Consider the following 26438-nt stretch of genomic DNA (forward strand, 5'->3'; position numbering starts at 1 on the left):
AGCGTGCTGACCATTACGCTACAGAGGCGGACAAAAAGCTTCGTAAAAAGTCATATATACATATAATATTCCCGATGAGTAATTTATATTTCTCATTTTGGGAAATGTTGGCCACCCATGCTCTAAGGAGCATGGGTGGCCAACATTTTCAGTAGCCGGGCCAGATTTTAGAAATGAGTTATCCTACTCGGCCGTAAAACAAAAAAGTAAACAAGATATTTATAAAACTAACTAACTAACTAACCATCACGCCGCTTCTCCGCAGGGGTAGGCAGAGAGAATAGAACGCCACACCACTCTGTCTTTGCAAACATTCTTCGCCTCTTCCACGTTCATGCATCTCCTCATACATACCCGCTGATTGTTACGACTCCTAACCTGACCACTTTCAAGTATTTGGCATACCTGATCGTGCCATGATTTTCTCGGTCTTCCTCTGCTCTTTTTTCCACTTGCATTCGCCTCAAAAATTTGTTTTACCGTTCTTTCCTCACTCATTCGTTCTACATGTCCAAACCATCTCAACACACCTTTCTTAATTTTATCGATAATGCTTATCTCGGCTTTGCATTCCTTATTTCACTATTCGCACATCTATCATACATCGTTTTGTCGCACATTCTTCTGAGAGATGGCATTTCGACTGCATTCAGTTTACTTTCATCCTTCTTTTGCCAACTCCATGTTTCACTTCCATACATTGGAGTTGGAACCATATAAATAGCACCAAGCACCAAGGCACAAGCGGCTTACGTCTCTAGTATTAGTGATTAAATAATAATATGTAATACATACTAATATGTTATACAATAAAAGAATAAAGAATAAGCATACCTGCCTGATTAAATACGAATATGTAATACAATAAAAGAATAAAGAATAAGCATACCCTGCCTACCTCAGAACAGGTATCTCCAAATACCTAGTGAGGATAGAGAAAAAAAAAAAAAAAAAAAAAAAAAATACTCCTTTCTTAGTATTATAGATTATGCTTATCTTCATTTATTTTGTGTTTTTATTTTTTCTTTTATTGCATTAAATAACAAAATAAATTCAGTTATAAATTATTTTATTTATAGACTCCCTATGTAAGATTATATAAATGTACATATTATATCAATTATATTGCTGAATGTAAAAAAAAAACAATCCTCTTAAAACTATTATCCCAAATAGGTAAATAGTACCGTATTTTACAGACTAAACCCCTTATCTACAACCAACGGTGCATAGGGCACTGCAAATATTATCATATTTAAGTAAATAAAAGTAGAATTTAATACAATGACCTTTTTAATTTTGGTTATATAACCCAAAAGTTTAAAATGGGATTCTGCCAACTAACTGTCTGCAGTTACAATAAATAAGTTTAAGTAAATTTCAGGCCAGTACTAATATCAAAGCCGAGTCGATAAAGGAATGTGTGCCGTGCTGGGAATGTCCGGTCCGAGAGTCTCCGTCCCGGAGTAAGGGGTTGGCGGAAGATCATACGGGACAGGGAATCTGTCGGGGTCCTCTGGCTTCAGGGAAAAGTACCTTCGGTTCACCTGGAATAGCACATCTTCATTAATCTACATACACAATAGGCGGAGCTCCTACCACTGTAGGGGGCAGATAGAGGGTTATCTTCACTTCCGGTTTATTAGAGAATTAAAATGCCTTAGCGACAGACGCTCCATCTCTGTAAATGTCGGTAAATTAAAGTAAGTGTGGATACGTTAGACCAGGGCTTTATTTTAAATATTAAAGGTCCTGGACTCACTTCGTGTCAAGCTTTTTGCTAAAAAAAAACACATTTTCAAATATCATTTAAATATTCATTACAATACCATATTTTATCTTTTGATGAATTACATAAATTCTAGTATTAATTGATTTTGAATATTTTTTTTAAATATCCCTAGTAAAAGGTGCCGGAATGCCCTGGGAAAAAACACCTGCTTTAGATCTTCAAAAAATTTTTTATTAATTTTTCAACATACACGAAGAAGAATGTGGAAGTCTGGACTTATGGTAATGATTACATATTCTACCCGCGAGACAGCCATGATTGACGACCACAGTGAATTATTTCTGATTTTATTAATTATAGAAATATTTCAATTTCATACTATTTCTGTGAGCCTGAGCGGCTCATTATTAGTAATAGGTATCGAATTGTGGTAGAGTGGGTTCGAACCGAGAAACTCTGACTTAAGAGTCCGCCACACTAACCGCAGGACTACAACCCGACACAAACACTTATCTGCAAACATAGAGCGTTCCGGAACGACCCGCTGATGGCTAGAAATTTAAAGACGGAGACTCGAGTACTTGCCACAAATGTGGGTATGAAGAGTACTCCCGCTTCGAAGGAGTCGATGGTGGCGGCTCCCCAGGACTCCGGAGCCAGGGGGGCCGAGGTCAGCAGGAAGAAGGCCGCCTCCGTGCAGTCGGGGGACAGGCGCAGGTAGCTGTTCATGTGCGGCATCGCACGCTGCCTGCCGAACGCAGCGGCGTTCCATTCGCTGTAATCGTAAAATATGGAATAATCAAAAACACATTAAAAGAATGACAGCCGCGCTCGGATTCTGCAAGGAATTTGATACAAAAAAATAAAAATTTAGGAAATGACCAATTTTTCATCTTCTCATGCTTTTGTTAGTCCAAGAAATGCCATACGAGTATAATAAAACGACAATTTTATGGTTTATTCTATAAGGGTCTCATCATTACCGACACCATCAGACCGGTGATCTGCCCATGACGTCTGATCCAGCCCGATGATGTCTTTAATGACTTAACTGGTCAAATCAAATAAAAGCGGAAAAAACTCTATAGTTTGTAATATTATACAAAATGTAGTTCCACCAAGAAAAATCAGTAAAATACTTAAAACTAACTCGTATTAAGTTTGACGGTCGGCTGTTATTTTTTTATTTTATAAACATAAATTGTATACATTAAATTGTATTCAAATTAAAGGACAATTTTAAACATACTTTTAAAAAAAAAACTGCAGAGACCCAAGCCACCTTGTGTGTCTTGTCGGTGGAGTTCTTTTAACATACATTTTTCATTGTTTTTAACCCTTTTTTCCTAATATACACACAAAAAAGAGAGAAAAAATTAAGAATATAAAACATTTTACAAATTTTCATAGAATTAACTCTTGATCATACTCATTCCTTTATTTTGCCTCTGTTCCATATTTTATTTTGACCTTTAACGTCCGCCGGCAACAAATTAAAAATGTTCGGAACGACATATCGCAGTGTTGGACTCCCATATTTATTGTTAATTCTTGGGACTATCAAACCTTCAATGTGTCATTAAATTACAATTTGTAATATTTGGATGTAAAAAATGAGAAATTGAAGACCGGTGACATTACAAGGATGGTCTTATTAAAAATGCATTGTTGGCGTTATCTAGAACAAGCCTGAGAATATGTAAAACTTTTCACAAGTTATAATAACCCGCTGACAAATTGCTTCAATCCCACTCTATCGGGACTCTACGTACTCCGAGGAATGAATGAAAACTGATCTTACTGGAGATATTTCCTGAGCCAGGCGTGTCTTCTGTCCAAGGTGTATACGGAAGGCTGACAGCCTTTAGCGACGGGACCATCGTGTGATTTACTCCGGGATTGGAAGGAAGGATAGATAATCCGTACATTTTGACGCAATACTTGACTAGTACACATTTTCTTTAGTAACTCTTCCAGCCATACCTGAAACGCATTTTACAAATGTGATATTACCGTATTCAAACTGCATTTAAAAAAATACCAAGCAAGTCCTCAACCCCTACATTTTACCCACATCCAATGGACAATTTTCAGACAGGAGGAATATCAAATTAAACATACTCGGAATATCAAATTAAACATACGAGCTTAATATAATATAAAGAATTATATTAAGCTCGTTTTGTGTTTATAACAGCCGATATAATCAATATTTTCATACATCATTTTCTTTTGGAAAATTCGCCTTTGTAAAAACGTTGTTTTCGTATGTTGGTAATGAATAACGTCACAGAAACGATGAACTTATTTTAATATTGGTAGCATTGCTAAATTATTGGCGGCTCTATTTGTTGATGTCTATGGTCCACCCTCCCACCCCTCCTTCCGTTCATATGAGTATAACACAATTGGTAGTGTAGTGGTAAACAAACGATCCACACTACTACTATTATAGCTCTATAGAGACATTTTGGGATATGTCGCATAACACTCCTAATGGCGTATAGCGGTGTCGGTTTTTCGTTATATTCAAATATCTAAAGTTTAAACCTTAATATCTCCCTTAGTTCTCTACAGATTTCGATACTGATAGTCTTGTGATTTTTCATATTAATTTATTAGCCAATAATAGCGCATCATGAAATTGATCCATCGTCCGCTTGACATTTAACATTACCCCAAACTCAGTGGCGTGCACAGAGAATTAATTAGGGGTAGGCAGTAGAGGTGGGTAGTAAGGTAAGCTAGGTACTACTTAGTAAGGTAGGGTAGGTACTGGTTGCATTGCGAGTAAGTAGGGATAGGCACTGCTTTTCTGCCTATATGGAATACACGCCCCTGCCCAAACTTTAAGAAGTTCCGATTTAGTTCAAACGTGTCATTGTTTGGTGTGGCTTTAACCCTTCCTTCCCGGTGTTGTGTACCTTGTACATATTGCTTCTAATAACCATAATATCTCTATAAATATAATAAATACAAAATTTTAGGTATTCCTCCATCACATATTTACACATTGATTTAAAAAATAATATTAATAATAATCAGAATTTATCGGGTACATCGGAGGTATTTTTTGAATATTGGAATCAAATTCGCTTATAAATAGCGCGTGAAGAGTGTGCGGGAACCGCAACACTATATTCGCATCTTTCTCTTGCACACTTGAACTGTGCATGCGTGAGGATCAGCTCAAAGCTCAATGTTCTCTTGCTAGCGGTCATAAGCTTTTGGGCTTCCGACAAAAGTGGACTTATCCTTGTTCCGTGAATGTTGCCAGATAGTTTTTTAATGTTTTCAGCAAATAAATATAAATTATTATAATTTTTGACTTTAGCAGTTTTCGTCAATGCAAATTGATCTTCAAGAAGTTCAGGTTCACTCTTTGGTGTGGCACGAGTCACAGTGACGCGTGGCCGGGGACAACTAGTTTTTGATAAAATCCACCGTAAACACACATTTTCACTTGAAAATATGGATTTAGATAATAAGTAAGCCGGATATTTAGATAAAAAGCAACATTTTTAGTATGTCCAAATACTTGTTCACAAATCTAGATTACCTTCAATTATGGGAGTTATTTTTCATTTTTTTTTTTTGACATCTCAACAAAGATGAAGATGAATATGGAAATCTGGGCATTTACGGAGCCTACACCGTCATGGGCTGGTTTATTTGATCACTAGATACTACACTACTACATAATTGACAGCCACAATGCGGTTGTCAATCATGGGTAGAATTAGTGAATGTTACACACATATAAAGTGATCACTTTAACTAGCCTAGGTTGTTAGCCCCGTAAATGCCCAGACTTCAATATTCTTTTTCATCTTTGATGAGAGGTCAAAAAATAATTAAGGGAAATGTTAAAAAGGTAAAGTCATCAAATCCCCCAGTTGTTCCTGTATAGCGTGGCCGTGTGAGTCTGCAGAGGAGCGAGCGGGAGTAGCAGTTCAGAACAATAATATTCGGGTTATGGTCCCGTGGCTAGTGTCGCGGACTCTTAAATCAGAGTATCTCGGCTCAAACCCACTCTACCACAATTTGACACCTATTTCTAATAATGAGTTGCTCAGGCTCACAGAAATAGTATAAAATTGAAATATTTGTGAAAATAATAAAAACACAAATATTTCTCTTTTATTAGAGATTATTTTATAGTTGTGAAGAATACCTGAGGATAGTCACCCACTTTTCCGATTCTAGATGGTTGTATAATTAAATCCCATTCGCTAGGAACTTGGGGTAGGCAGTTCACTTTTAGTATATAACCCAAGTTATTGATACCGCTGTTTTCTTTACATTTGCCGGGACTTGATGATATCAAAAATACACTGAAACAAAAATAAGTAAATTGTTGGGTAATATATCCAAAATTAAACAAGGTTTATTGGATTGAATTCTACATTTATTTATGTACCATATATGTTAATATGTGACGAGTTTCGTCTTATTAAGATATTATCAAACACTCATGCCGAGTCGAAACGCGTCACGTATTAACATATACATAAATAAATGTAGAATTCAATCCAATAAACCTTGTTTAATTTTGGATATATTACCCAACAATTCAATATGGAATTCTACCAACTGTCTGCACTTACAATAAATAAAAATAAGTAGCTATAGAAATGTGCGCATTTTAGTTTTGTCGCGTTCACCATCCTACCGAGGCCACCCTTCCCTGAACGCATCATCCTCTCTCCTATCTGTGACAAGCCCGGTATAATCCATCTCATTAGCCCAGAGAGCCACGTATAGTCTGTTCAGGGCTCGCTGAACTCACGGATGGATGCTGCTGTTGGTATAGGATCCGAGTCCTACAGGAATGTGGCCTTTCCTGCGCATGCGCTTTAACTGTTGTAAAAATATTTTGCAGGCCTCGAGATGGGTTTTAAAAAAAAATGCATTCACATTGCAAAAGTTACTCTTTTAACACTGTTCATAAAGTTCAAAATAGCTAACCAACTATAAAGAATGATAATATTGTGGGTGTACTGGCAAAAACGTTAACTCAAATACAGTATATGATGTGTTTTTTGTCACTTGGTATATTGATTAATTCTGCCATTGAGATTTAATATGTACATACTTTACTTTGAGGCAAAATTGTGAAAAAAAACTATTCCTCAATGACGGATCAAAAAAGCGTGATTATTTTCCTTTATATGTAGTACTTACTTTATTGAGGAAAAATCAGTCTGGGATACAATCTTCATATACAGATTGAGGGCAGAAGTTTGGTAGGACATTAAAAATTCCAACAGCGTCCGCTTGAAGTTAGTACGCGACTCGCCACTATTGGACAAGGCGCTTGAGCGTAACTTCGGACAGCGCGGGCTGATCCATAATCTGAAAACCACCAGGACAAAATTTAAAATCACAATATTATAGAGCGGACACCGTAATCTCCAAAAACGCGCTTAGAGTGTCAGAAGAAGCATATCTGGCAAGAGTCTACGGGATAGAATAAGGAATGCCAGGATAAGGGAAAAATGCGAGATGGAAGATGTCGTTAGGTGGGGAAGGCAACGAAGGAGACAATGGTATGGAGAATGGAACCATCCAGACTCCCCCATATTGCACTGTACGGCCTACCCCAAGGTAGACGACTCCCAGGCAGACCACCAAAGAGATGGATCAACAGCTGGGAATCGACATCGCAAGAGGCTAATCCCTCTAAAAATCAGGCCTCAAGGCCTACAAAAAGAAATTGTCATATATATTAGGAGCTAAAGATATGCAATATGCAACCGAATTTGTGCACTGATTAGCTTAAGATGTAAACTGATTAGCTTAATCAAATCCAAAAATTATTTACCGTAGCGTAATAACTTAATTAAAGATGTTTCATTTGATTTGCACGTCAAACATATCGTGTAGATAACTTTAACTTTAACTCAGAATTTTTATCAACCACTTGAACAATGACTTTTTATTAACAATGACTTAAGTATTTTGTTCTGTTTTCCTGAGTTCTGTTCTCCCAGTCCTCGCGGTAAGTTGGCTGTTGAAATGACGACGCTCACCGAGCCATCGTCATATGCCGGTCTTATATGCGCACTAATAATGTGGACAAGATGAAGAAATGAATACAATTACCCCTGAGTTCTGTTCTCCCAGTCCTCGCGGTACAAGTTGGCTGTTGAAATGACGACTCTCACCGAGCCATCGTCATATGCCGGTCTTATATGCGCACTAATAATGTGGACAAGATGAAGAAATGAATACAATTACCCCTGAGTTCTGTTCTCCCAGTCCTCGCGGTACAAGTTGGCTGTTGAAATGACGACTCTCACCGAGCCATCGTCATATGCCGGTCTTATATGCGCACTAATAATGTGGACAAGATGAAGAAATGAATACAATTACCCCTGAGTTCTGTTCTCCCAGTCCTCGCGGTACAAGTTGGCTGTTGAAATGACGACTCTCACCGAGTCATCGTTGTACACGAGAATGGCCATTTTCCTGCCAACAGAGCAATCATTTGACATCATAGTACAAAATTAAAAAACATATCTTAGTCCATAAAACTTGATGTCGTTAGGGGGGGAAGGCAATGAAGGAATCAATGGTATGCGAGGAGAATGGAACCATCCAGACTCCCCCACATTGCACTGTTTGGCCAACCCCAAGGTAGACGGCTCCCAGGCAGACCACCAAAGAGATGGATCCCTAATCCCTGCTATAAACAGGCCACAAGGCCTATACCAAACAGAAAAAGAAGAAGAAGACTTAATACTTCAGAAAATTTGAAAATTGGGTAATTTCTGTATTCACTTACGTGTTCTGTATTCCACGGGACTCGGGAAATTGAACTGCTTCGGTATTTGGTTTTCTTTTATGTGAAGACTGCGGCGCATCAATTTTGTTGGCACAGATTACTGTCAGTGATGTATTTCTGTAACAATGTGGTCGTATTAATCAGCGAATGGTTCACTTCAGACTTCATCGTCACAGGTCGAGTCGAGTCCAGACAATGGTTTAGCATAAAGTTTACTACGAGCTACTATTTCAGCTATTTCTAGGTGTGTTTTCTTCACAAAACACTGGCACAGGGAGATGCCGTGTATGATGGCTTGACAACTCGAGAGTGGCTTCACTGTGAAGGGTGGCTGCAGACGAATCGCTGAGATGATCGAACCTTCAGCGTCAACCGGCGCGATGAGAAGAAAAGGATGAGTTATTTACTTACTCGAGTCCAGCGGCTAGGTAGTTATCCGAGAGCCATCCCAAGTCAACCGTATTATTGATTTGAAGTGAGGATTTAAGTTGTCCCAGACTCGGGTCTAAGAGATCTGAAATGGATTAACTTTGTTTTCATAAAAATATTTCAAAACTGTGTAAAGTTCCATGTAAAAACCACCAAATAGATTATGCCAATAAGGCACAATGTTAACCTTATTCACAAACTCTGTTAAAGACCTCCCACTACTACAAATCTTATCTATACCCCTTAGGTACCTACCCACTGTGACGTTGTTTAAATTTTGGATATTTGCGCACCTTTATCCACATTAAGAGTGTAATTTATATTTTATGAATGCAAATACCCATGCTATTGCATTTTTCATTTCCCTATAGCGCATATGGATCTCAATGTAAGGCAAAGGCCTCGGTATTTTAAATGTCAAAAATGAAAGGTGAGGTTTAGTTTGAAATAATGTTCGAGTATGTTTGATTTCGACAAAGTCGGTCATACTGGCTATGCCCGTGTTTAGATATTTGGCAAGATGGGCAGACGGTTTGTTTCAACAAGCTCGCTCAACTCGGAGTAGCTAACACCGTATCTTGAGTGAATGAATAGGCAACATGTGGTGGGGCTTTGTATGATGCGGTGCGAGTACCTTGGAATTTGACGGACAGCGGGTGAGAGTCTGTCTCCGGCGCAGCGGGGACAGCGTTGAAGAACATGTAGTAAGGAGCGGCGTTCCTATGTCTGTCAGCCATGGGCAACTTCACAATCTCAAAGCTGTCCGATTGTGATTCCTTATTGACAGACAGCCGCTCGCTTTTTCCTAAATTAATTAAAAATAAAAATAAAACATTTTATGAAGATAAGGGTGTTTCTATCTCACCAATTATTATATTCACTAAATTCAATATCTAAATTATCCATCAAGATTCACAATGAAAAAATAAGAGAGAATCACTCAAATAATAATACTACTTTTAAAATTAATATTTTTATCCATGTAAAAATTTAAAACTCAATATAAATTATGGTTTATGAATAATCGTGTATAACTGGTAGCTGGCAGCCCTATCTGGAGACACGGTTTAGCAAGTTCAACTATAATTCTCATCAAATCATTGAAAATAATAGCTTAGTTTGTCCATAAATGGGTACGTCAGCTGCTTGTTTCAGACAATTTGACAACTTGCCAGACTATTTAGACCTATATATATGGTTCATTATCATAATCATTATGGTTCCATACCGGGAAAAATTCCAGAAGAAATGAGATTTTCCGGTGTTTTTCCAATGTGAGGAGTGGTATTCATCCAGCTCATTGAGTGAGGGACGGTCGACAAACCTTCCCTGCTATTTTGTGGAGCATTTCTCCGAGGCATTGGCTTTGGGGCATTTTGCAGATTTTGTTGATCATCTTGTTTTTCCGCTTCTATTTCTGTTGAATGCCTTACAATGGATGTATTCGGTGCAATATCTTCTACATATCTTTCACTAGATGCATTTCGTGGCATGTCTAACGAATATCTTGATGCATTTGGTGGTGTGTCAGCTGAATATCTTCCACTAGATGCATTTAGTGGCATGTCTGCTGAATATCTCGATACGTTTGGTGGCATACCTGTCGAGTATCTTTCACTTGATGCATTTGGTGGCATGCCTGTCGAGTATCTTCCACTTGATGCATTTGGTGGCATGCCTGCCGAATATATTTCACTTGATGCATTTGGTGGCATGCCTGTCAAATATCTTTCACTTGATGCATTTGGTGGCATGCCTGTCGAATATCTTTCACTTGATGCATTTGGTGGCATGCCTGCCGAATATCTTTCACTTGATGCATTTGGTGGCATGCCTGTCGAGTATATTTCACTTGATGAATTTGGTGGCATGTCTGAAGAATATCCTCGACTAGATGCATTTGGTCGTAAGTCTGCTGAATACCTTCCACTATATACATTTGGTGGATTGTCTGACGAACGGTCTCTACTAGACGCTCCCTGTTTTGTGTCATTTAAATATGTTACACTCGATCCATTTGACAAAGTGTACGTTACATATTGTTGACTCAATTCTTTAGTCTTATAGCCCGTAGACAACAATCCCATGGAGTGTACTGGTTCATTTTCTTGATTTGATTTTTGCTTTTGCTCAGGCTCTGGTTTCCAAATATCCAAACCTGGAACAGATTATGTATTATTTGGTCATTGAACTACACTGCTACGGAACCACAGTTTGATCATTTGGCAATTGTGTGCATAGTGTTGAAAAATTCAATTTTTGACTTAATAAAAAACAGTAAAAAAACTAGATGAAATTAATTCTGTTGCCATTACCATTTTTTTTAGCATACGCCTGACATTTCAGAGAGTAAAATATTACTTTTTTTATCCAAAATTGACCAGAAATTATTTTATTTTATTTAACAAATTATTTAAAAAACCAAAGAAAAAACTTATCCAACAAAAGCATTACTTTCAAAGTCCCCAATCTTTACAAATCTGCTCAAATAGCAATTCTTCAACTGTTAAAAAGTGATAAATCTAAAACAAAATACATCCTGTAGATTCCAAAATTATTTTAGAATAACAAAATTCCAAGCAATTCTAACAAAATAATAAATGTTTAGGGATCAAATATTTTATTGCTCGTGAGAAATTGAAAAACAAAACGATAGAAACAGAAAGAGTTTTCGCCTAATAATGCTTTTCCTATCCCAACATAGATGGCGGAAGTGAACTGACATGAACTGTGTCACGAGTTTGATCAATTTATCTAGGGGTTGAGTAGTGTGGTTGTCAATCATGGGTAGAATTGGTGAATGTTACGCGTGTGACGGTGGTAAGCCCTGTAGATGGCCAGACTTCTATATTCTTTCTTCTTCATCTAGGTTGAGATGTCAAAAATGTATATTGAATGAACTTGGTCAAGTCCTTTGTGGATTCTCGGACACTAGTAATAAGGGAAGAGAGTATTGTGATGAGATGGCTACCTCCTTGAGTGGGTCGGGCTGGTCCAGGTGGCATTGGAGAGTCAGATTGGTCACTTTCTTCCGTCATCTGGATTCCCACGTCAGCAGCGGAATACCCTTGTCCAGAAGATTCATCTTTCTTTTGTCTATTTAAAGCGCCTTTATTCATGGGAGATATATTATGATGAATCAACACTTTAATCTGCATTTTAATAAGTTTTTCATCCAAATATAACGGTATTTCAAATTTTTTACCATTGATATAATCCAACAATATGTTCTCCACTGAAAAAAAACATAAATCAAAGTTAGTTTAACCCTTTGACTACCAAAATCTGATATATCGGCTTTCGGTACTCTAGCTAGAAATACCGGATATAAATAACCTTTTGTTATTACTGTGGAAGGCATTATCATGGTACTATAACCTTTTGTTATTACCGTGGAAGGCATCATCATGTTATTGTAATGGTTTATTATCATGAAAGACTTGTTAGCATAACATTTTATTATTGTCATGGAAGCCATTATCATGTCATTATAAAGTTTTATTATTCACAGATTTAACATAATGTCTTTTGAACATAAAGATAAAAAAGATAATTCAGGAAAAAACTATGGCCCACTAAGATCATCCATAGTAATACTATCCGTCCCATGGAGGATCAAGTGAGGTTCCAAAGTACTTAATTCCGCATCTGGGCATCCGGTTTAGGCTATAATTAAATAAAGTGTAATTCTGGTCAGCCAATACCTGTTACTGTTGGAGTACTGAGTAAAGCAAATGCAGAGAGAATTTTTCACAAAAATGTCACATAATGAAAGGTGAAAAGTATGCCATCCTACAACTGGTCATAAAGGGAAGATTGAGGGTCGCCGAGGGGTTGGAAGAAGGCAGCTTTCCTGGCTTGGGAACATTCCAGAGTGGACCGGGATGAGAGGTGTGGAGGAGCTGTTCCCTGCTGCCCGGGACAGATAAGGTTTCTCCCAAACGATCATCATCGTTGGGGGAACCCGGCAGGACACACGAAGAAGAGAGAGAGAAATACCTGTTACAATGCGCCTAGTAAAAGTAACTTACAATGTGGATGGGAAAACTGAACAAAGTGGTCTGGATTCTTTCTCACACACTTGTCTCCGTATTTGCACAACGGCTTTCCATACTGACCGCCTCCTGTAAAGTAACAATGCGCTGTTTCATTTGCGGTTTACAAACATAATGTTATATGAACCACGCTAAGGCTGCTATCCAGCAGGCCGCTCTTCCCACGGAAGCGCAAGAGGACGATAAAATGTAAGATGCGACGTGGAATATTAGAGGATGTTTGGATGGAAAATGAATGTACTGCGTGATGTAATCTCGTCTCGCTTTTTACCAAAAGTAAGCAAATAGAATCCTTAAAAGAGTCTCCAGCTCTCTACCAACAGTGTGTTAATGACGCTTTTAGGCGTTTCCCGCAAACAATGTGTTCATATCACCCTGAACTGGCACCTTGCCCTCTCGATGTAACATAATGCCTTATTGTACACCATTAGTGCACTATATCCGGCACCGTGTGGTGGCTGTACAAAATATGTGCTGATGAAGCAATGATAAAGAATTAAAGGTTATGAAAATAAATAAAAATAGAATGTAATTTTGGGCATACTTTGTGACCCGCTCGATCCGGCATTCCTTTCATCCTCTTCTGTCGCCTTTCTGTCTTTCCGGGATAGCTGCGTCTTCATCTTGAGGGAAGATGACTCTTTTTTGATCAAGTCGGGGTCAATATTATTGTCCAATATGATGTATAACTGGGCATTAATTTGATGAAAATCTTTAAGTTTTTTTGGAATCTTGAACGGACCTTTTCCCGAATATGTCGCTAAAATCTTGTTCACTGTAAAACAAAAATGATTCATATTTTTAGTTTCATATTCACACATCTCTAGGATTAGGAGCCGGTTAGTAGAGTTCCTCCGTGACCTGGAACATTACAAGCAGCTAAAAGTTGACACGCTCCCATTTCGGAAATGGCACACGCTAAAAATTGAAGCCTAGAAAGTTGGGATGTAGCAAAATCCCAATAAATTAACTGGTCAAATTATAAGCTAAAATAATAAAAATGAAAATGATATTTCCTGGAGTGTATGTGATTATAATCCAGGATTCGAAGCTCACATACTAACAAAAGAGTTTCTTCTCAATTTCTTTTCCTTTCTTTTCTTTTCATCAACCCAATAGGATCTCTAGTGAAATTCTAGCGATTTAAGAACAATGTTTCAAAATTGGATTAAGTATGTATAAATAGAACTTCCAAGAATAATAATAGTGTGGTTGTCAATAATGGATAGAATTGGTGAATGTTACACGTGTCTAAAGTGATCACTTAAACCAGCCTATGACGGTCGTAAGCCCCGTAAATGCCAAGACTTCCATATCTTCATCTATTTTGTGATGTCAAAAATAATACAGCAAAATCCCGTTTATTCAAAACTCAAATCAGACATCTCAACATAGATGAAGAAAAATATTGAAGTCTGGGTATTTACAGGGCTTGTGACCTGTCATAGGCTGGTTAAGTGATCACTTAAGCCCCGCAGCCCAGATAAATAACCAGACTTCCATCTTCTGCATGTTGAGATATAAATATTTGAAAAATTAGAGAAATATATGTTTTCACATCTTTCACCTTCCCAAGCCTCAGGTAGGACAACCTGCAGACGATCCTCTAAGCATAGAGGTTTTCCGGGCTGTTCTATTGATGGTTTGGGCCGGGTGGCCCAAACCATCTGTAGAAGGGTTCATGACAGAGGGTTCTGTAATAGTGTAAATAAAAACAATACGAGGTAAGCTTACAGTGAGGGTGAGAATATCTCTGGAAGTGTTTGACCTTAACACTGGTGCAAGACTCCCCTTTCTTGCACTCGCAACGTTCTGTGTCGCCTGCAACATACAACAATCAACCTCTACATTATATCTTCACTCACTGCACCAGCCAACAAATAAAAACAAACTAAATGAACTATCAAACATTGACTGATTCACTACAATATGAAACGTGGAATTCTGTGTTTTTACATAATGATCCTAACCTCTCTCTTAACATTCTTTTACGAAATATTGAATAAACACATTGGAGAACAGTGGCCAACTAATACCAATACCAAAAAGTAAACACAAAAATATTAAACCATGGATAACCCGTGAACTAATATTTTGTATTCAACAAAGAAATAAGCTATCAAAATGTATACCCACAGGTCATCGGCTGTCCAAACTCAAAACACAGTAAGGGACATTTTTTTTGTAGTACGTTTTTTTGGCATTTTGGACTAAGTAGATTCTACTAAGTGCAAAAATGCAAAAAAAACGTCCTACAAAAAATTGTCCCTTACTGTGTTTTAAGTTTGGACAGCCGTCATGCCTTTGAGGGATTTTATTTTGTACTATAATAATAAAGTATTTGTATTTCTTTATTAATGTTTTTTTAAGTAGTATTGTATTCTTCTTCTTCTTTCCATGTTCGCTCCCTAGGTGGAGCATATGGCCAACACGAGACGCATCTAAGTCACTCTGTCACGCGCCATCTCCTTGGCTTCGTCCCAGGCATCTCGAAGTTCCGCCGAGTATAGTCGGTGAAAGGGCGCCGGAATCCTCGGGGTTGGAAGAAGAGACACGAGGGGTTGATGCACTCAGGTGGCATTCTAAGGACATGTCCCAACCATGTCCACCTTCTCCTCTTCAGGACTTCCAGTATGAGGGGCTGTTGGGTTCTTCTCCTTACATCTTCATTCCTGACCAAGTCATGCCATTTTATACCCAGTATTCGCCTCAGGCACCTATGTTCAAAACTTGCTAGTTTGTATATTATAGTGATATAACTATCTTTGTGTTTCGTAGTAAAATTACAGTTACATTTGTAGTTTTTTCTATTTTTTTTTTCTTTAGTTAGCTTATATTACGTTTAATACAAACTATTATTTACACATAATTTACATCATGGCACGATCAGGTATGCCAAATACTTGAAAGTGGTCAGGTTAGGAGTCGTAACAATCGGCGGGTATGTATGAGGAGATGCATGAACGTGGAAGAGGCGAAGAATGTTTGCAAGGACAGAGTGGTGTGGCACTCTATTCTCTCGGACGTGACGGTTAGTTAGTTAGTTAGTTAATTTACATCATTTATTTTAAAATTCTTTCAGACTCTTTTCATTCCTCATACATTCAGGCATCTCATCATACATTTTCAAACCCTCATACATTGTATGCGACTGGGCGTTTTTCAAAAATGTGAGTCTTATTTTATCCTTATTTCTAGTATGTACTATGTTGATGAAAATTTTTGTTTAAAACTATCTTATCCTTAAAATATTTGGGTAATTTATTGTTAAAAAAATTATTTATAAAGATAAGCATATTATATATTAGTATAGTATTAATAAAAAATAAATATTTTTAAAGAGTAATACATATTTGTGTTTTTATTATTTACACAAATATTTCAGTTTCTTTTTCTGTGAGCCTAAGCGGCTCATTGTTAGAAATAGGTATCACATTGTAGTAGAGCGGATTCGAACCGAGATACCGAACCGAAACTAACCACGGGACCACCACCCGACACATGAATAGTTATAACTATGTATATGTTTTAGTAGTACATAATATTATATTAACCATGGATATGTTTTAGTAGTATGTAATACTATAGGTCTTTAATCATAAATATGTTTTAGCAGTGATATCATCGTGCTATAAACGTGGATAGGTTTCAGTAATAATATTATATGTTTTAGCAGTAATATCATATTGCTATAACCATATATTGTGCGCCTCCGTAGTGTAACGCTCAGCATGCTCGGCTACCGTTCTGGAGGTCCCGGGTTCGATTCCCAAGGGGGGTAAAATAAATATAAGTGATTTTTTCACTGTAATATTTATTCAATACTACCATGGACTGGTACCTGAAGCGGAGGGCTGATCACCTTTCCTTCATGTGTAAAAACGATCAAGATAACACTGCATTTATATGACACAGTGCCCTATGCACCATTGGGGTGCGAATAAGGGTTTTAATTAAAAATGAAATAACCATGGATATGTTTTGTTAGTAACAGTTCACGCTTTGTATCTTGCTTGATTCGGTTTGTCTCTCACCTAGCTCGGTTGCCTCCAAACCTCTCTCGGTTGACTGCATTTCGGAGAAGGATGATTCCATTTCGATTGACTTGTTACTTTCTGTAATTTGAATACTATTGTCCAATATGATGAGCAGCTGTTTTTCAATCTCCGGCCTAGTTTGCAGTTTGGGTGGAATGTCGAATGACCCCAGTCCTGGATATTTGCTTAGAATTTTGTTCACTGTAAAACATAAATATATCTTTTATTTCGAATATTTAAAGCACTTACATTGTGGATCATAATAAAATATTATTTGGAGAAATAAAATAACTTTGTTTTTTTATCCACTCACTTTTTTTTTAAACCAACTAGTTTCGGCAACAACCTGTTGCCCTCTCCAGGGTTTGTTTTAAAACAAATTATTGAACAAACCCTGAAGAGAGCAACAGATCGTTGTCGAAACTAGTTGGTTTAAAATAAAAAAAGTGAGTGGATCAAAAAACAAAGTTATTTTATTTCTCCAAATAATACAAATATATCTCTATTCATATTTTTAACAAGCGGACACCGTAGTCACAAAAAACGCGCTTATTGTGTCAGAAATGAAGACTGTAAGAAGCATATCTAAAGCATATCTAAGAAGCATATACGACGTTGTTGAAAGGAGTGAGCGATATATCAACAAACTTTTAAAGTCTAAAAATATAATAAAATGTATTAAAAATAAATATCAAGCCGCTTATTGAACTTTTTGCTGTGCAACAGATCTTTTAAGGTAAAACCTGAATGTTTTTTCTCCATTTGAAAAATATTTAGTATCTTTAAAAAATAATTAAACAATCCCTTTTTTTTCAAAATGCAAAAAAAAACACTTTCTGCCCTGTAGCGGGTAAATATTAAGTGTAAAATATGCTGCTTTTGCTGGGATATAGTACATTTTCTGGGCATTCCGAAAACATGCACAACTGAAAATTGTCGATTTTTGATTTATGACGTTGTTGAAAGGTGTGAGCGATGTGTCCTACCCGTATCCGATATATTTAACGCTTGACATATTTATACATCCCGCCCGGTTAACAGGTTAATGATTTTATGGATATCGGGATCAGATTTTAGAGCTTTATTGTGTATTACTCTAAGTTCCTTTGACTGAATGTGTTATATGTTTGATGTATTTCTAAATTGTTTTATGTTTTCGCATAGTGTGTTATTATTGGTTATCCTTTCCCTTCCGGTGCTAAAATAAAAACGCGGGTCCCGGTTTATTTTCGGTTTTTAAATCGGAAAAATATGGAAAATATGGCTAATCCCCTTGATTAATTATAAACGAAGTAAAAAATCACAATAACTTTAGTTTGATTTATTTGCTGAAAACATCTGGCAACGCTCACGGAACAAGCATAGGTCCACTCTTGTCGGATGCCCAAAAGCTACTGCCGCTAGCCAGAGAACATTGAGCTATGAGCTCCTCACACTTGCACAGTGCAAGTATGCAAGAGTGAGATGCGGATATAGGGTCGCGGTTCCCGCACACTAAATACCTCCAATGTACCCGATAAATTCTGATTATTATTAATATTTTTTTAATCAATGCGTAAATATGTTACGGAAGAATACCTGAAATGTTAGTCTCGTATTTATAACATTTAAAGAGATATTGATGGTTATTAGAAGCCATGTGTACAAGGTAACACAACATCGGGAAGGGAGGGTTATTTGTGCAACGTTCAGCTGGAGGTCCTTGTAATAAATTATTTATAAATGCATAAAAGAGTAAAGTAAATAACAGATGATAATAGTATAATACAAAGTAAACTTACAGTGAGGGTGAGAATATTCCTCGAAGTGCTTCACATCAGTACTGGTACAAGATTCTCCTTTCTTGCACTCACTCGGTTCACTCTCATCTGCAACATACATAATAGTGCCATATTATTGTCTTGTTTTTACTTCGTTGAGTTCTAACATTAGGAAGAAGAGTCTGTTTTTCCATGTAAAAAAGGTCTGTCTAAAGATTTAATGTGATTTTTGTAAATTAGAGAACCAAATTGTTTTCTTAACACGTTGATTGCCTACCTGAAAAGGTGGATTTCAGGAGATTTCCAAATTATATTTTTCTTAAACTTACGTATATTCGTTTAACTGTGCTTATATAACTTTGTAAAGTGTGTCTTTAGTTTTAATATTACCTAAGTAGGTTACATAATGTAAATATTTATCACACGGTGACGCGTGATGGCCATCAAGTTAAAGATTAAATGTCTGCGGGGATTGCATGTTAAAGCATCATCTGTCCGAGAACATTGCATGTTTTTTTTTTTTTTTTTTTTTTTTTTTTCCCTCTCACATTTTTTTGCACCCTGTTTATATATGCAAGGTCATGTTACGGGTACGGGATTCTTGCACTTTTGCTTTGGTGCTTTCGGGTATGCATTATCTGGGAGAGAAAAAGAGGTTAGAGCAGCGTTCAGCCGCTTCACTCCGCTGCATTGAGCTCCGTAAGTATCCTCCTTCATTGTAGTTTTTCATCTCCACAGCTAAACTTTCCAGGTTGTCCAAGTATAATTTGGAGACGACTCCGCTTTTTAGCATCTCCTGCGGGTTCAGGGAGTCGATGTTGCGAGCATCACACTCCATTTGGAGAATCCACCTGTTTCGCTCAAACATTGGGCAAGATCTCAGTACGTGTTCCACAGACTGAGCAGTGGTGCCATCACACGGGCAGCATGGATCAGGACGAAGGCCGAAATGGTTTAAATAGACTCTAAAGGCTCCATGTCCTGTCAGCATTTGCAACATTGCATGTTAAAACACCATCTGACAGTGAGATTGCGTGTAAAAGCATCATCTGTCCACGAGGATTGCGTGTTGAAGCATCATCTGTCTGTAGATTTTGCATCCCTTAACCAGCACCCTAATTTGGTGTGATACATAAATCTGCTAATTGGTCTGGAATGCACAGCTTTTTAAGAAACTCTGAAGCCACATTATGCATCGATGTATACATAAGTAGAGAAGAAAAAAAAAATTGTGAGAAGCAATATGTTTTTTTTTAATCAACATTTTAAGTCATGTTAATGGTTAGTTCTCATATTTAAAGCATTTACTTTGGGGTTAGTCATTTTTACTTGTTTATTTTTTTACAAATATGTTAGTAATATTAGTATTTAATTAATTAATAGCTGTTTTGTATTTAATGAAAAATATTCAAATGCATTACGATTATTAGATTTCCGAAAAAAACTGCGAAACCACTGAAAATAGGTGGCGGATGGGCCGCGGTGCTCCGACGCATTGGACAATGTAGTGCCAGAAATACCTTGATTGGTGTCGTCGGGCGTTTCCTCTCTAGGCAGTCTGCCTAGTCCACATCTGGCATTCTCACCTGCAAGCACCGCATCACACTAAATGTATAATAATACAATACCGTACATAGAGAGGAGACGTTCCTCGGAACAATTGTCGCCTCTTCCACACTCACGTATCTTAGTATTTAACCATTGTTTACGGTAAATACTGAAAAACGTCTTTGACATACTGTTGGTGGAGAGCGAGAGATGCTTTCAAGTGTTCTATTCGCTTAATTTTGATAGAATAATTAAAGAAAACACTTTGTTTTTTACCACTTGAGTTTTATTATAGACTACATGTTTCAGAAGTTAAACTTCCATCATTCAGGTCTGTATAATAACTAAAATATAAAATATAAAATTTTTCTATAAATAAGGAGAGGGGAAAGTAAGGGGAAGGGGTTATTCAAGTAACGGAGTTTGAAAACAAAGGAAAAATTGAAAGCAATGGCGAAGAATTTTGAAACAATATATTATTTAATAAATTATTATTAGAATTCAGGTTTTTTTGTATTTCTAAATTTTCAAGATAATTCATAATTTGGCCTTTATATGGAACAAGGTGTAATAATTTTAATTTATGAGAGTGAAATGAGTGATTAGTATCTATTATATTTTATATTTTAGTTATTATACAGACCTGAATGATGGAAGTTTAACTTCTGAAACATGTAGTCTATAATAAAACTCAAGTGGTAAAAAACAAAGTGTTTTCTTTAATTATTGTAACATGTCTTACCAAAAAGTTAATGCCGAAACAATAAATAAAATAATTTTGATAGAGCGTGAGAGACGGCAAAAAACATTATACAGATTGGAATTGAGTTTGCGGTTACTTGTGATTAGTGTACGACCGTATAGGTATACCAATTAGGGTCAAGGTTGATCAAAACACCGGCCTACAACAATGTGCTAACATACTTGATCATGCCAAGTTTTCCTCGGTCTTCTTCTGTTCCTATTTCTAAATTACATTCGCCGGATAAATTTGTTTTACTGAAGAAACTGAAATTAAGAAAGAATTCTTCACCCATTTATTTTACATGTCCAAACCTTTCTTAGTTTGAATCTCAGCTTTGCATTCTTGTGCAAAACTTGTGTCGGGTTGTGGTCCCGTGGTTAGTGTCGCGGACTCTCGAGTCAGAGTTTCTCGGTTCGAACCCACTCTACCAAAAGTTGATACCGACAAAATAAAATAGTTAAATAATGAACCGCAAAGGCTCACAGAAATAGTATGAAATTGAAGTATTTGTGTACCTAAGTAATAAAAACACAAAATTTTATCTTTTAGTAAGAAGACAAATTTGAAATTATTATGTTCCATGTCCTTTTGTCCGCCTCCGTAGTGTAATGGTCAGCACGCTTGGCTACAACGGTAAAGAACGCTGGAGGTCCCGGGTTCGATTCCCAAGGGGGGTAAAATAAATATAAGTGATTTTTTCGCTTTAATATTTATTCAATATTACCATGGACTGGTACCTGAAGCGGAGGGCTGATCACCTTTCCTTCATGTGTAAAAACGATCAAGATAACACTGCGTTTATATGACACAGTGCCCTATGCACCATTCGGGTGCGGATAAGGGTTTTATTATTATTATATGTTCCATTACTTTGTCTCATAGATTTATCGATTCAATATATATTTTTTTAAATTAAGTGATAATAAATAAAAAGTAAGTACCTGTCAGATTTTCATCTCCTCTGCTTCTTTCAGAATGCGGAGAAATCATATCAAAACTGCCATGAGCCTTCTTAGAACGTTCGTCACCCCTAGTGCTTGAAGACTCTAGAGACCTTGCTTCAGAGCTGTCGCTCTCTGTTGACGGATCCTGTATTTTAGGTTTGTCTTTCTTGGAATATCTATCACTCCTTTTACTTGAAGGCTCAGGAGACCTTGTTTCAGAACTGCCACTCTCTGTTGATGGATCCCGTTTTTTAGTTTTGTTTTTCTTAGAATGTCCATCGCTCCTTTTGTTTAAAGGTTCAGGAGACCTTGTTTCAGAACTGTCACTCTCTGTTGATGGATCCCGTTTTTTAGTTTTGTTTTTCTTAGAATGTCCATCGTCTCTTTTGTTTAAAGGTTCAGGAGAACTTGCTTCAGAACTGTCGCTCTCTGTTGATGGATCCCGTTTTTTAGTTTTGTTATTCTTAGAATGTCCATCGCCCCTTTTGTTTGAAGGCTTCTGAGAACTTGCTTCAGAACTGTCGCTCTCTGTTGATGGATCCCGTTTTTTAGTTTTGTTATTCTTAGAATGTCCATCGCCCCTTTTGTTTGAAGGCTTCTGAGAACTTGCTTTAGAATTGTCGCTCTCTGGGACACATATTTTAGTTTTGTCTTTCTTAGAATGTCCATCGTCTCTTTTGTTTAAAGGTTCAGGAGAACTTGCTTCAGAACTGTCGCTCTCTGTTGATGGATTCCGTTTTTTAGTTTTGTCATTCTTAGAATGTCCATCGCCCCTTTTGTTTGAAGGCTTCTGAGAACTTGCTTTAGAATTGTCGCTCTCTGGGACACATATTTTAGTTTTGTCTTTCTTAGAATGTCCATCGTCTCTTTTGTTTAAAGGTTCAGGAGAACTTGCTTCAGAACTGTCGCTCTCTGTTGATGGATTCCGTTTTTTAGTTTTGTTATTCTTAGAATGTCCATCGCCCCTTTTGTTTGAAGGTTCAGGAGAACTTCCTTCAGAACTGTCGCTCTCTGTTGATGGATCCCGTTTTTTAGTTTTGTCTTTCTTAGAATGTCCATCACCCTCTTTGCTTGTAAACTTTACTACAGAGCCATCATTCTCTTTTGATGGATTTGGATTTTTAGTTTTCTCATCATTAGAATTTCTTTCACCCCTTTTGCTTGTAGCCTTTACATCAGGTTTATTGTTCTCTATTGATGGATCCTGATTTTTAGTTTTCTCATTCTTGGAACGTCCATCACCCCTTTTGCTCGTGGCCTTTACTTCGGACTCGTAGTTTTCTATTGATGAACCCCGATTTTTAGAACGTCCATTACTCTTTTTGCTTGTTGACTCGGGAGAACTTGCTTCAGAACTGTCATTTTGTCTCGATACATCCCGTTTCTTGGTTTTCTCCTTCTTAGAACATTCATCGCTCTTTTTGGTGTTAGACTTTACTTGAGAACTGCAACTCTCTATTGATGGATCCTGCTTCTTAAGTTTTTCTCCATTGAATATGATACGCAATTGATCTTCGATGAAATGATTGCTTTTTAAACTTCTCGGAATGTCAAATGGACCATACCCTTTATAGTTTTTCAAAATGGATTGCACTGTAATAATAATTCAACAATTTAAATAATATAAATCAGATTTTCTTTTAAGATTTGGAATATTCATCAGACAGATATTTTTTTTCACTAGATTTATCAGCATCGTAATACATTATCAATTTTTCAATAACCGCATTACATTAATCAAAAGATAAATTTAATTGATATATCCAATAATATCAATGAAAAGATTCATTTTTTTAAACTCCTTTATATGTAGAGTATACTAAGTCTTTTAACCCTTACTGGTCCAATGTGGAATCTCATTCCACATTGATTTTTTGCTTGTAGGTCCCATGTCGGATGTTATTTGATATTTTTTTCATCATCAGTATTATTCAATTAAATTCCGAGCTTACATTTTTGTCACTCGTATCTATTACAACAGTATGTGGAGCAGAGGACAAAAGATTTTGTCAAATTGAAATGTAACTGTCTACCTAGATTTTTTTTTTAATTTTGGGGGACCGGAAAGAGTTAAAAGCATAATTAATGTGAACTATTTTACTTTAATTTAAATTAATAATAAAATAAGAATACTATTGCCGACTGCTGTATGCTGGTATGTATATAAACATCTCCGTAAGGGAGTCAAATTAGCAATAAGTACAGAAAATACAAAATTCTGAAATAAAATAAAATTCTTACGGTGCGGATGGAACATTTCAAGAAAATGTTCATAATTTGTTCTGTAACATTTGTCTCCATATTGGCAAAGAAGTTTTGCTTCTTTTGACATTTTTTCTGCAAAAAAAACATTGGATCAGAAATATATTGGCACAGTGTGCAAAAGAAAAACTGATATTTTTGATATATGTATTATCTATACCATATATCAAATATCTTAATTTCTAATCTTATCTCTTAATTTCTCGAGAAAAGGCATTTTATCTTAAGATAAGAACTATGATTCATTCTAACCAGCAATTGGTATTGCCGTAACCGACATGGTCAGACTGGTGAAGGTTTATTTTTTGACACTCTCTTTACTCTCTGTTTAAGGATATCTCCCACTTTTCATTATTTATTTTCTCAGGCACTGAATTTTCAACAGATGATACATCGAGATATGTATTTCAGGTGCCTTTAACTGAGACAAAGCATCCATTGTTATAATAGAAAGAGAAGATGGATGTAGTACTCTAGGGCAGTGTTCTGCAAACTTTTTCTATTCTACCAAATTAAGAAATTTCAGAGGTGCATATTTACCATATTATGGTTATTATGTTCAATGCGAAATGTAAGCCTAAATTAACTAAGCACAGGCAATCCAAATTTGGAAGAATTGTGTTATTTTCACATAACTAGACCTTTGTCTGCGGCACTCCAACTAATCACCACGGTACACCAGTGTGCCGCGGCACACACGCGGCGGAGCAATATTCTAGGGTTCACAATTTGGCAGAGGCTGGCTTAAGGACACTTAATACACTATGTAGCGTTCACCATTCTGCCCATATTATATTAATTTTGGTAATTTATATATAAAGGAAGTTGTAAAAATGCTTTTGTGCACTGGTTGACATTTTGATCTTCTCCTTTGTATAAAAAGAATAGATGCTTCATCTCAGTTATATTTGATGCACTCACACACACACGCACACACACACACACACACACACATATATATATATATATATATATATATATATATATATATATATATATATATATATATATATATATATATATATATATATATATATATATTTATATTTATTTATATATTATTATATATAACGTTGTTCTCGTTCTTAGTGTAAGTTTTGAAGAGTGTAGTTCGATATATCGGGTTATTTTTTGCATTTCCAGTTATAATGGAAGTGACAAATAAGCATATTTGGCATGTTATGCTTTATGAGTTCAAAAAAAGTAACATTGCAACAAAAACTGTGATGAATATCAATGGAGCATAAAGTAGTTGGACAATAAGCATGAGCCAATGTCAACGGCGCTTCCAGAAATTTCGAGCCGGGAACTACAACCTAAAAGACGAGCCTCGTCCTGGAAGATCTTTTGAGCTCGATGATGTCCCGCAGAATCTAGTGGAACCAAATCCCACTTTAACTGTTGAAAACTGGACAAGCTTGGATTTGGCCACTTAACTTTTGATGTAACATTTGTCTCAAAATAAAGTTCTTCATCTACATTGAGGTATATTGAAATATCAATATGAACTTTCTGAAATGCTCATTACGCCCCACCCATTTCAATTACACGAGAATATTATTTCGCGTGTTTAAGATACTCTCTTCAAACTAATATTTTTGAATTTACTTAGTTTTTTCTTTAAATATTACGCTTGAAATAATTTGGAAAAGGCACAAATAGGAAGCAATAATAAATTTTGAACAGACATACCAACTTTTTGGGTTTTCTCAGCTTCGTGGTCGATAAATGTCGAGTTCAAGTCGAAAAAATGACAAATAATATTGCGGCGTACATATTATCACTGTTATTAATAGAGGATTTATCAGGCAGCTGATAATGATAGTGATAAGCCTGTGCCTGAGTGTCGAATTAACTCTACTATGGAAATACAGTATGTCATTTACAATTGAAATTTTACCAAATAAATACTGGTGCACTAATTTAACTACTTTTTTATCACTTTATTCACATTTTCTAGCACAAATTCTTTTTAGAGTCATCTAAAAACTGTTAAAATATTTTAAAAACGTGACATTTACTTCTTTCAAATGACATCAGACAATAATATGACGAATAGAGTAGCAACATCAGGAAATCAGTGAGCTCGGCTGTCCAAATTTAAAACACAGTAAGGGACATTTTATAGTAGTTTTTTTT

General features: G+C 36.4%; 1 protein-coding gene across 4 annotated transcripts; it reads right to left on the bottom strand.

Annotated features, from left to right (window-relative positions):
- Positions 1-1052: 1052 nt before the first annotated feature.
- On the bottom strand, positions 1053-26411 carry LOC148302882 (uncharacterized). 4 transcript variants are annotated; one of them, XM_088270873.1, is made up of 20 exons: positions 25992-26411; positions 24279-24374; positions 22035-23630; positions 20321-20386; positions 18822-18908; positions 17038-17241; positions 14738-14824; positions 13548-13778; positions 12980-13072; positions 11920-12183; positions 10177-11106; positions 9583-9753; positions 8931-9033; positions 8520-8636; positions 8108-8203; positions 6917-7087; positions 5907-6066; positions 3534-3715; positions 2318-2507; positions 1053-1547 (listed from the first exon to the last, which is right to left on the bottom strand). In XM_088270873.1, the coding sequence occupies exons 2-20, from the start codon at positions 24367-24369 to the stop codon at positions 1398-1400; spliced, it is 4989 nt and encodes a 1662-aa protein (XP_088126999.1). In that variant the 5' UTR covers positions 24370-24374; positions 25992-26411; the 3' UTR covers positions 1053-1397. The 4 variants fall into 4 exon arrangements, with proteins under 4 accessions (XP_088126999.1, XP_088126996.1, XP_088127000.1 ...); XM_088270870.1 differs by having other exon boundaries at positions 20222-20386; XM_088270874.1 differs by having other exon boundaries at positions 25996-26116.
- Between the last annotated feature and the right edge of the window lie 27 nt (positions 26412-26438).

This window comes from Brachycentrus maculatus, unplaced genomic scaffold (assembly GCF_059751285.1).
Source record: "Brachycentrus maculatus isolate JH-2025_06_01 unplaced genomic scaffold, ASM5975128v1 h1tg000400l, whole genome shotgun sequence".
Lineage (NCBI taxonomy): Eukaryota > Metazoa > Arthropoda > Insecta > Trichoptera > Brachycentridae > Brachycentrus > Brachycentrus maculatus.

Excerpts from the sequence above, each read along its gene's own strand:
- LOC148302882 (XM_088270870.1), bottom strand. The coding sequence starts at position 24,369 with ATGTCAAAAGAAGCAAAACTTCTTTGCCAATATGGAGACAAATGTTAC. Across the intron at positions 8,637-8,930 it reads TACCTAGCCGCTGGACTCGA|AAATACATCACTGACAGTAA; the intron begins GTAAGTAAATAA and ends ACATTGTTACAG. Across the intron at positions 2,508-3,533 it reads TGGCTCAGGAAATATCTCCA|CGAATGGAACGCCGCTGCGT; the intron begins GTAAGATCAGTT and ends TTACGATTACAG.